This window comes from Salmo trutta, chromosome 28, assembly GCF_901001165.1.
Source record: "Salmo trutta chromosome 28, fSalTru1.1, whole genome shotgun sequence".
Lineage (NCBI taxonomy): Eukaryota > Metazoa > Chordata > Actinopteri > Salmoniformes > Salmonidae > Salmo > Salmo trutta.
In genome coordinates, this window is record NC_042984.1 from 26636072 (window position 1) to 26648757 (window position 12686).

Genomic DNA, 12686 nt, shown 5'->3' on the forward strand with positions numbered 1-12686 from the left:
ACTCTCAGGGGTGAGTCTAGGACTGTCCTGCAGTGACGGAGTCATATGTCAGTCATGGACTTATTGATCCAAAGAGAGCTCGGAAAGTAGAGTTAGACTCCAGAGGACACAATGGAGACCTTATGAAGCAAATTAGCATCAAAACATTTTGTGAATTATTAGCATTTAGTACTGTAGTTTGCTGTTGTAGGTACATCATGTTGTGGGTTTGGTGATACAAGGGGGGTATTGGTAGGAAAATGTTCCTCCTTGGTCCTTTATAAAGAGATGCTCAAGCTTGACATAGCCTGTAGACAGCTTTATGTATAAAGTGAAGCTTTGTGTTCACCATGAAACACTTTTTTCTGTTATATTGTGTGATTTTTATATTGACGACTGGTCTTCATCTTACCACCCCAAGCAGTTGTATCATGAACAAGATGCACTATTCGGTTTCTATACAACTACAGATTCATGATAGGGACTGTGAGATTGGTGTCATGCAGTTCTGAAGTGTTTCTCCCAAAGACTGAAATGGTTTTGCTGCTGGCGTTAATGAGAACGGCATAAAGGAAAGCAAGTTTTGAACAGGCAACAGTGAACTGTTTGTGAATGGATGCCAGCGGCAGCAGAATAGGACACTGTCACAGAGTGAGGCCTCTGTTTGCCTGATAGTCTACTCTCTCTCTCTCTCTCTCTCTCTCTCTCTCTCACTCTCACTCTCTCACTCATATCCTTTGATGTGCATCAAGCAAGCTTGTATGTGAGAATTTTCTAGACAAGTGCACTGGAATGCATTTGTGAGTGTCTCGGGCATCGTAATGCTTTTCACTCTTTGTCATGCTCGGTTTGGAAATATTGCCTAAACAGAGAGATCTTGATTAGAAATCATCACATTTATTTCAGAGCATGCACTGTCAGAGGTAAGAGGGAACTGGTGCATATGCGGCTAGTCATGTTTCTTTTAGCGACTGGGTCAATGAATTTGCATTTCAGGTGGTTTTAATTGGCAGATTAGCATATATGCAAAATAGGATGTTATGCTATTTTAATCAGGCCTGAGAGGAACGTTGCTCCTGACGCTGATGCTGTGAATTTTTTTCAGATGAAACTCTGAAACACTGATGATATTCTGTCTCAGAGCGGAAGCTGGTGGATGAAGACTGTGTGCTGTGTATATGTAGTTATTTTGTCCTGAGTCAAAGCTTTAAGGGCTAACATGACCGTTAACCTAGAAAGTAACAATCATTTGGAGCCAGATTCACGGTCATTTGACGCAAAAGGCTGAAAATACTTTTAGTCAGGAAAGGAGCATTCTTATTAGATGGGTTTTGTTCCTAGCCCGTCATTGAAAATAAGAATTTGTTCTTAACTGACTTGCCTAGTTAAATAAAGATAAAAAAAGGTAGTAAACCTACCTCCCCCGTTTCCATACTGTTTTCCCGTTTGGCTCTACTGAACGCAACCCATGCCGTCTTAATGAGCAGCTTAGTTCGTTATTTTAGACCTTAGAGTTATAGTTCTTTACCCTGACTGTAGTCCATGGACCAGGATAAACTGTAATCCAGTAACCAATAGCAAGAATGCAATTCTTCATCTTGGTCTTCAGACCAATTTCTTGTATTGTTTTAGGAAGTGAGCTTTATGCAACATCTTTTTGAGTGTGGACGCATCAGACCTTTTTGCTGGTATTAAGACTTAAAAATTGAGGATTTTCACTTAGTGTGAGCCACCACCAAATGACTACCCTTAATGATACAAAGAGAGTTTCCTCAATATTGCAATAAATCTAGTCTCCATCAAATTTATTTATAAAGCCCTTCTTACATCAGCTGATATCTCAAAGTGCTGTACAGAAACCCAGCCTAAAACCCCAAACAGCAAGCAATGCAGGTGTAGAAGCAAGCAGAAGTCTCCAAGTATGGTGAGCATTCTGACACAAAATAGCCAGCCTGGGGGAAGTAAATTACTGCAAGGAGTTGCCCCATTCAATATTGCAATAAATAACAACTCTATACTCCATTATAAACTGGGTAGTTTGGGTCCTGGATGCTGATTGGCTGGAGCCCTTAGCGGTGGTATATTGGCCATATACCACACCTCCTCGTAATTAGAACAGCCCTTAGTGGTGGTATATTGGCCATATACCACACCCCCTCTTGCCTTATTGCTTAAATATACCACGAGTATAACAAAACATTTGTTTTTACTGTTCTAATTACGTTGGTAACCAGGTTATAATAGCGATAAGGCACCTCGTGGCATATGGAAAATATACCACGGCTAAGGGCTGTATCCAGCATGCGCATAAGAGCAGCCCTTAACCATGGTATATTGACCATATACCACACCACCTCGGGCCTTATTGCATGCGATGAGAAAATGGCTACCGTGGGTGTGGTGTATTACCTACCGACCACATGCAAGCCCCTATCTCAACGCCTCTTAACCCCACTGGAGTTTCTGCGCAGGATTCCATGTCTTTATCCTCTCGGCCTGCACAGATTGTTATCTCTCTGCACTAATAACACAATCATGATTTGGTCAGCCTGTCTGCGACCTCATGTAACAAGGTGGTTTGGTGAACCACGCTTGCGTGATGAGTAACACTTGCTTGAGACCTGGAAACTCCTTCAGCTAATGCTTGAGCTTAGTGGGCTAACATGGGCTGTGCTTGAGTTGTAGTCCGGAGAGGGAAACGAGATTACATATCAGACACGTAGACCGCATATTAAAATGTTTCTCCTTTTAGAGCATGAGGATATTTGAACAAGTCATATGTGTAGATGAATAAATTGCTTTTTAATATTTTGTAAAGAAGAAACCATGAAGAAACCATGAAGAAACCATGTAATTAGTCAATGTGTTAGTGAAGGCCTAAACAAATGGGTCCAATATCTATAAAGACGCAGTACGTCGTGTAGAATATTTGTGTCACAAAGGCTATAGCATGTTACACATTTTTTGGCAAAGCTCTTCCGTCATACTTGTACAAAATGTCCGCTTCAAGAAGAGCAACCCAGACCCAGAACTGTACACAGAGGTTTCTATGGCAAAGTGTTGCTCATTTTGTCTTTTCATTTGCAAGGAGGTAGTTATTTCTTTGCTTAGTGGGGACAGGACTGGTTGATTTTGCTTTCGGCTCCTCACATGCCACACTCTTCACATGCTACATATACAAGGGCGGGAGGTAGCCTAGCGGTTAGAGCGTTGGGCCAGTAACTGAAAGGGAGCTAGTTCAAAAATAACTATTTCCAATTCACACATGCTTATTAATACACACTTGTGTAAAATAGGACAAAAATAAGCACCAAATAAATACAGTCTGGTGGTGCACAGGAGACCTGGGTTTGAGCCCTGTCTGTCACTCTGACCAGCAAGACGTCAACTAAAACATTGCGCCATCTCCGTTAGAAAAAACATTTCCGTTTAGAAACAGCAGTAGAAATGCAGTAACTGCAGTCGACTGTGGTATTTTCGACACAGTAATTGCAGCATACTGCACTCTAACTGCAATATGTTTCTTAAGAGCTCTAACTTCAATCGATATTACGTTTGTACATTTGGTTAAAAATTATGTTTTTATTTATTCTTGCTCTGGGCTGTAGTAACCTTTTTGATGTGTGGCACGCTTTGTTTTGTCTCTGACAAATGTTGACGTATGTTGGGAAGGAGGTCACAGCCTGCAGGTGCTTTCAGAACAGGCCTGTTTCCAAGGACGGACCCAGTGGGGATGGTCATCTAGTAGCTAGCATTGAACACCTGACACTGGGCAGATGCCATCTTATGAGAGAGAAAGTAGGGGGAAGGAGAGAGAGACTGAGGAAACACTGTCCCTCCATTCGCTGATCATAACTCTATATTTAACTTTACATTTAGAAACATGTAATATCTTTATTATTTTGTTAGATAAATCAATGTAAGATATATGTCAAATTGATTAGCCTACACCTTATCCAATCTTTTCCCATTCTTTCATAGTCTTCAGAGCAAGTACACTACATGACCAAAAGTATGTGGACACCTGCTTGTTGAACATCTCATTACAAAATCATGGGCATTGATATGGAGGTTGGGCACTGATGTTGGGCGATTAGGCCTGGCTCGCAGTCGGTGTTCCAATTCATCCCAAAGGCGTTCGATGGGGTTGAGGTCAGGGCTCTATGCAGGCCAGTCAAGTTCTTTCACATTGATCTCAACAAACCATTTCTGTATGGACCTCACTTTGTGTACGGGGGATTGTGCTGAAACAGGAAAGGCCTTTCCCCAAACTGTTGCCACAAAGTTGGAAGCACAGAGTCGTCTAGAATGTCATTGTATGTTGTAGTGTTTAGATTTGCCTTCACTGGAACTAAGAACCATGAAAAACAGCCCCAGACCATTATTCCTCCTCCACCAAACTTTACAGTTGGCACTATGCATCCGGGCAGGTAGCGTTCTCCTGGCATCTCCCAAACCCAGATTTGTCTATTGGACTGCCAGATGGTGAAGCGGGATTCTTCACTTGAGGCAGCAAGCTTTACACCACTCCCAGCTGACGCTTGGCATTGCGCATGGTGATCTTAGATTTGTGTGCGTCTGCTCGGCCAAGGAAACCCATTACATGAAGCTCCCGACAAACAGTTCTTGTGCTGACGTTGCTTCCGGAGGCAGTTTGGAACTTGATTTTTACACGCTTCAGCACTCAGAGGTCCCGGTCTGTGAGCTTGTGTGGCCTACCACATCGCAGCTGAGCGGTTGTTGCTCCTAGACGTTTCCACTTCACAATAACAGCACTTACAGTTGACCGGGACAGCTCTAGCAGGGCAGAAATGTGACGAATTGACTTGTCGGAAAGGTGGCACCCTATGACGGTGCCACGTTGAAAGTCACTGAGCTCTTCAGTAAGGCCATTCTATTACCAATATTTGTCTATGGCGATTGCATGGCTGTGTGCTCGATTTTATACACCTATCAGCAACAGGTGTGGCTGAAATAGCTGAATCCATTAATTTAAAGGGGTGTCCACATACGTTTATGTATGTATGTGTGTATATATATATGTGTGTGTGTGAGTGTGTGAGTGTGTGAGTGTGTGAGTGAGTGAGTGAGTGAGTGAGTGAGTGAGTGAGTGAGTGTGTGAGTGAGTGAGTGTGTGAGTGTGTGAGTGAGTGTGTGAGTGAGTGTGTGAGTGAGTGAGTGAGTGAGTGAGAGAGGATATAGATATGATATAGATATGATATATATATGATAGATATATATATATATATGATAGATATATATATATATATATATATGATAGATATATATATATATATATATATGATAGATATATATATATATATGATAGATATATATATATATATATAGATATATGATAGATATATATATATATATAGATATATATATGATAGATATATATATATATATCATATATATGATAATATACACTATATATATATATATATATATATATATATATATATAGTGTATATATCTATCATATATATATATATATATATATCTATCCTAACACTATATATATAGATAGATAGACTATATATATATATATATATATATATATATATATATATATATATATATATATATATATATACACACACACATATATACACTATATAGGCCTAGTGTATGAACAGTTAGCCACCATACACATTTGTATGTATTTATGACAGAGAAATCAGATGGCTCAGTTGCTGTTATTTACACGTATTAGAATATGATGAACAGATCTATTCCCCGGTGCTTATTTGGCAGATGAGGAGAGAGAACAGGCTGAGGCGGGGGATCAGTGAGAGATGAGGAGGGAGGGAGCAGGATTGGAGCAAACGTTAGCCAGCAGCTGTTTGCTCATAGGCGGTAACAGCCTGCCGGGCAGTGATACAATCTGATTTGACTCGGTCGCTAGGCAACGGCTCCTAGGGCCTGACGTTTCTATCCTGTCGGCTAGCGCTTGCGTGACACTGCAAGGGAGCGTGTGTGTTGACTGTGCAGCAGGGTGCGGCCCACACATTATGACTGCGAAACAGAGGGCTCCTATAAAGCAGGTCCCCTCATGCTTCAGTTCATCAGTAGTCCAGTGGTGTGTTCCACTCTAATGGCCGTCGGCCCTGTATCTCTGTCAGTTTATTCTGAGCCTTTCTGCTGGTCTGCCTGCTCGAGTCCTTGTGCTAGACACGTGCTCAGTCTGAGCTGCCCGTTACGCAAGAGCAAGCTCCCTTATGCAACCACAAGATCAGGGATTTTTCTGTATCAAAATGGGGCTTAGGTGATGGGCGTAGCGGGGCGTGGCCAATGGTGCGGTCACTGACCAAGTATTTTAGAGGCCCTCCTGTTGGCCGCAGTGACAATGTAGCTGTTTTAAAACACATTTTCTGCAATTCTACACATCTTGCCATGTCAGAGAAAATGTTGAAATTTTTAGCTTATTCCCTGAAATTCTACTAGGGCTGTCCCTGACAACAACAAAAATATTGGTTGACTGAGAGTCGTCCGTTCTTTTTACCAATTGATTGATCTAAATTTTAAGTTCAGCATTTTTCAATATAGACATACAGTACCCTATGTGTTTTAACAAATCAACTATGTCCACTGAGCTTGTCTGATGCTTTAAGCACACTGTTTGATTAAATAATTAAGATACACTAATGACTCAAAAGGGAGCCAGATCAAGATGGCCAGAAGAAAAAAAACTTCTTCCCGAACCACCACCTCCCGCTGCCCTTTGTAGATGCCGGTAATACGCTACACCAGGGGCCGGCAACCTTTTTCATGTCGAGTGCTAATTTATCTTACCATTTCTACCGATCTGCATGCCAGTTATGATTTTCAAATGCACATTTTTATGGAACAGTTTCATAGTCTTCGTATCGCAAAATAATTGTCATCTGGTTAATATAAACTGTAGAAATCTACATTTAAAATGATACAAATCTAAAAGTAACAACTATGTAAAAATAGCCTACATAAAGCCAACAAATAAAATCTGGTATTTTATGACAAATAGATGTATTATCATTCTGATTGGGTGTGCCTGGCAGGGCCTGGCTCCACAGTGGGTGGGCCTGTGTCCACCTAGGCCAACCCATACCTACGCCCCTCCACTGGATCAGAGAATTACAGTTTTCACTTTCTTGCCAAGTGGTTATTGAAAGGGAGAGAGTTGAAAATATTTAAATACATAGTTTTTACATCCATTGAGAATGACAGACAGCTGTTTGAGGTGAAAAAAGTACTTTGAGAAGCTACAAAGCTCATTAATGGTGGTGAGTTAAGACAATCAAATACTATCAGACATCCCTAAATGGGCACATTTATAGGCCTACATTTGCGCGCAGGCCAGGTAGCCTAGGCCTACTTCTACGCGTAATCCGGTGCACATCCTTACTTCCTTAAAACACAATGAATAAATTGACAACTCGTTAATGGAATGAAATAAACCAAAACGTGTAGCATAAGTTGTGAGCTCTGCAAACTGTGTCCAGTCCAACAATAATAAAGGTAAATGACTGGAATAATAATATATTAAATGGATTAACAAAAATATATACCTTAACCAAACAAACATTGTAGATTAGAAATGATGTGAGTTAACGGTAAGTATTCTACTGGTGATATATGTAATGGGGAATTGATAGATGCTAACAGTCAAAGGGAAAACAATTCACACAATGAAGTTATAAAACAATGAATGTGCACAAAGTGGCGGGGGAGAGCTCATTCTGGAGAGAGAAGTGCCTTGTGCAGCTTAGCAACACTCTCCTCCTTAATGGACTGTGCCATCCCCGCGGCCTCCGCAATGGTTTAGTCCACTGAGACAGGATAATCAGACAGGTGTCTCCTGGGCCATGAAAAAAATTATATATTTGCTACTTCTTGACAAAAAATCACAGTCGACCAATAGCCTATCAACCAAACAGTCGACCAGTTGACTAAATGGGGTCAGCCCTAAATTCAACACTTTTTTCCCTCCCCATAACGTATTTTAAAAATAAGAAGAATAATAACACTTGAATATTACCTTCTCTGTGGTCTTCTCCCTGCACCTTACAATGTTTATTGTATTATTGCATTTATTTGATACTTGTATGATTACTGTGTATGCCATTTTTATGAGCTTTTTAACATTTTATGTGTCAATTGAATTTTACCATTTTATGGGCCAAGTCCATTTCATGTGAAGTGGAGAAGCATATCAGCTCAATATTTTTTTTAATGAAATTTGTCAAGATGTGTGCCACATTCAAATTCAGTCAGGATTTGTGCCATTTATTTCCTCTGATGTGCCGCGTCTCGTTCTCCTTCCCTGGCAGGGCCATTTTGTAGCATAGGGGTGTTCTTTGCCACATCCTCATTGGATGAGATCTCTAGGGGACTGGGAACCTGAAAGGAAGAGCAAGTCCAAAAATAAAAAGATCCTTCCCCAGTCTCTCACTTATTTAGATTATGCCGACCCAAGAGCACCATAGAAAAATCCAAATGATCTCCTCTTTAGAAACAACCAAACTGAACACCGAGTCTACGCCTGGTTGTGTCTGCGCACGATCTTCTGAAAAGGGTCCGCTCTATGAGCCAAATAGATATGGAAGCAGTCTGTGTGACCTACTTTCATTTCCCCCTGTAATAATTAAATCTAACAAGCAATGTTACTTTTTATAACAAAGTTGCGAAAAAAGAAACCTCTCCACTTTCAAAAACGTGTTAAAATGGGTTTTGATGATGTTTGCATTCTGATAGTGCTTGACAAATCGGGTTGGTAAAACCTGAAACAAGACCAGCATTTACTGGCAATTCAAATCATCTACCATCAATTTAAAAATGCTTACCATCCATCAGTTGCAAGTGTGGCAGCTCTGCCTCCTCTGATGTTGGCATTCAAGTATGACTGGGCAATATTCCTTTTGTTACCATCAAACCTATTCAGCCTACATCTAGGAAAGTTAAACCTTTTCGAAATAAATGCAAATATGATGAAGGTTACTAATGTAAGCAAAGTCTATTTTTGAATAGCTAAAGGTTACAGAATACGCTACAATCAGATCATGCTTTAACTCAAAAATGTTTCTCTGTAACTTCGTGGAAAATGGCCAGGGCGGTCTGAAGGTGCCCAGACTGAGGTTTTGGTGTAGAGTTTGGTTTTCAGTCGTTTTCTCCCAACTCCACACCCTGGCATGTTCTCTTTGTTAACTTTGGCACGGCAAAACTTGTAATCTGGGATTGGTATTGATTAACCCTCAACTTGATAGAAGTAAATAGAATACAAAGGGAAGACAAGCCAGACCTCCCAATGTACACCAGTGATCCCTGCATTTGTCTGTCTTTTGGTACCTATATACTGTAGCACAGCATTGGTCTTCTTTCTTCGCTATGATTTCTCATGGCTTAGTGAGATTGGCTACGCCAGCTGGACTCTAGCGTTAGCTCTCCACAGGTATTCCATGCCTCCTGCAGTTTGGGTTGGAATAGAGATGTGGATGGAAGGGTCGTTTAAGGCCTCAGATGTATTGCTTATCAGGGCAGGACGCAGGACTGGATTATGTCTGCAGCTGGGTACTCCTAGGGAGACCTTGATTTTGAGTTGTGTGATTGAGAAGACTGTGCCTCTGGACTGTAGGGAACATGGCAGTAGTTTGGAATACCTAGATGCATTTACCTATCCCTAAACCAAGTGATGTCGAGAGACTTTGCTATTCCATGTGCGATGTGGAAGTCTTGTGGCACGGTTATATAGTGTAGTGTGTGCTGTCGCTTTGGTGATTCACCGTATTTAACCTCACCACACTCAGTCATGATGACATCAATTAAGTCAAGGGCACACCCAACATGAGCTCAAAGTCAGAAAGTAAACAATAAGAATAGATATACTATTCATTCATACAAGCAAAGATTTCAAGAAATTCCACCTAAAAACAGAGTTTATTGAAATGTAATGTAGATTCAGTTATGCTTATGATTACGAAATGTTTTATTCACATATCTAATAGGACCTGTGTAGGTGGAAGGAATATCTAGATGGAGTCTGTTGTTGATATCTACTGACCTCTGTTTGTGGATGTGGGTCACCAGGTGCGGAGGATGTGGTGATGGCTTTTTCACGACAAGAAACCGAAGACCGGCGGCAGTGACCCTGGGGCACTCCCCCATCGTCTACGGCAACCCAAACTCCACCGACCGACACAACACTGTTGAGTTTCTGGGGAGCGGATGGGCACCTGTGATGGATGGAAGGAGGGTGGGAAGGATCACTGGGTGTTGGTTACCTTTCTCTCTCCCCCTCCCTTTCATCCAGCCTCCTTCCCATTCAAACGGATACACCATTGCCCCAGCCACAGTAGGTATGCATTACCATGGGTTAGGGCCTTGGTGTCGAGCAAGTCGATGAAAACACTTACAAATTGTGTGAATGCAAACCTTGTCTATTTGTCTTTTTTTTTTTTTCTTATCGGGCAGTGTTGTTTCGTATCTGCTCTACTCAATGGTAGAACTGACCAAGGACATTATTTTTCCGTCAAATGAAAGAGAGAAGCGTGAGTGTTTTAACTAATGACCTTGCGGGAAGATAATTCATTACTTTCTTTGGGTGAATCTTTTTTTTTCTTTTTTTTTTTAACTGTACACAGGATCCCTGTAGGTGGAAAGGTTAAAAACGTGTTTAATGGTTTTCATATTCTTTCAAACCAATTGTACTTCTTCCTGCTTATTGTTGATTTGAACAATAGGCTGTTGAGATGTCAACTTGGCTTCCCATTCGGGACATTAGAATCAATGAGACTAGCACAAACACACACAGTATACATAGGTGCAGATGGCCTTTCCCCAAGCAAACAAGGTCTTGGGGTTATTGTGAAATTATATAACCTTTTTTATTGTACAGATATTAGAGGGAAAATACAATAATAATGAATTGATTGTGCCAATTATTATTTTATTTTTTTTTATCTGTAAAATAAATGTAACATTCTGATTTTTAAAAGGTGCCTGACGAGGGACCTAGCGTAGTTCTAATTTATTATTGATAGAATTGACTCTCTCCCAAACTATTGTTTAGAAAGTCTACACGGATCAAAACGCCTAATCTTATCAAAAAGTATCCAAGAGCATGATCTTGTCACTCTTTAGATTGGACAAAGGTTACTCTTGACTCACACTAATGTAATTATATCAACAGAACCACACCCATGGAGCTACTAGAAACATGGTGAATACTCGCAAAAGAAACTACCGTGTTTTTACTGCCTCCTTATACCCTTCAGCAATTGACGCGCTGTAAACAATACCGATCCGTTTTCTGTGTTCGTTGATTGCAACTGGAATCTTTCAATTCAATCGAATATTTGTAGTTTTTTTTCAATCCGACTCAGTTTTTTTTGTAGTAACATACTCTATATTTAATGTGTGTAAGTACTTTTTGTTAACTCGCTTAACTTAAACAATTGTGTCTTGATGTTTTGAAACCAAGCATGCCTGCCTTGTGGTTAACAGTGTACATTTGAAGTAGATCTGGGAGGGTCTTGAAAGCCGTGCCACAATGACCATTGCTTGTACATTCTCAAAGTTTATGGACGCTACTAGCTCTTTAAAAAACATTTTAGAAAAATAGTCAGCTATTAAAAAAAAAAAGAAAGTGTAATCCATGTTATCCTGTTGGCAATAATTTCAGGATCAAATTTCCTCAGCGATCATGGCTACATACATCGCCAACAAACAGTTACAGTATCCGCCTATGACAAAAGTTTGTCCTTTTTAATGTTTACTCTTGTTTTAAAACTTTCTTGAACCTAATTTCTCTGTGCATTGTTTTGCTTTCCTCTTAAAGACAACAATGCAAAGGTATCTTAGTATATACTATACCTGTCATAGTTGACCAACAGCCTTCATTTTTTATCTTTGTGTGTGCGTGTGTGAGTGCGTGCATGCGTGTGATGTCCTCTGTTAAAAATTCTACAAATCAGATTTTTTCAGCATGCTGTTCAGTATGACTAGAGCTGTGTATCTTTCAATGTGATGACCTGTCTTTGCCTAGTTGTCGTTTGAGTTATTTTGTGTTGCCTTTGTATTTCTCTGTTGACATCGATTAGTTGGTTCTTGCTGTATGGCTGCTGACTAAATGCTTCCAAATCCTATACCAACTGAACCATTAAAGGAATTTAAAAAACCGAAGACTTATTTCATCTCATCATTGCAGACGTTGTTTTGTGAACACTACCTTTAGTAGCGCTCTGCCTACATATCAACCTTTCAGTCTATGAAATTAGGCAGAAGATTGACCTATTTCCTTTCGGTGATGAGAAAGTGGGACACTAATAGACACTAATCTTAGGTCAGTTTTGAATTCTTCCCACTGTTTATGGTTAGGATTGGGGGAGGTGAAGCTGATCCTAGATCCGTACCTAGGGGTAACTACACCCCAGAGTGAGAAAGGGACATTTAAAAACAAGTACAATCGGCTTATCACACTCAGTAGAACCTTGATAAATAAGGGTTACATCTTCTTGTCTTTTGAACTCTTCCTTTACAGTTGCGGTCAGATAAGTAGAATGATGCTGTTCAATCTGATACATACAACAGTTGTACATTTTAGCCATTTAGCAGACACTCTTATCCAGAGAGACTTACAGGAGCAATTAGGATTAAGTGCCTTGCTCAAGGGCACATCCACAGATTTTTCACCTAGTCGGCTCGGGGATTTCAACCAACAACATGTTGGT

The 12686-nt window shown here is 40.4% G+C and overlaps 1 protein-coding gene and 1 long non-coding RNA gene across 2 annotated transcripts in view; one reads left to right on the forward strand and one right to left on the reverse strand.

Annotated features, from left to right (window-relative positions):
• ctnnbip1 (catenin, beta interacting protein 1) overlaps positions 1-12138 on the forward strand; it is a 32628-nt gene extending 20490 nt beyond the window's left edge. Inside the window, exon 4 of the mRNA XM_029719398.1 lies at positions 10045-12138. Coding sequence (XP_029575258.1) covers positions 10045-10103 — 59 coding nt within the window. The 3' untranslated portion in view covers positions 10104-12138. The remainder of the gene's footprint in view (positions 1-10044) is intronic.
• On the reverse strand, positions 8006-10098 carry LOC115165912 (uncharacterized). The gene is made up of 2 exons (XR_003870251.1): positions 10019-10098; positions 8006-8361 (listed from the first exon to the last, which is right to left on the reverse strand). It is a non-coding gene; the product is annotated as an uncharacterized LOC115165912 (long non-coding RNA).
• Positions 12139-12686: the final 548 nt, after the last annotated feature.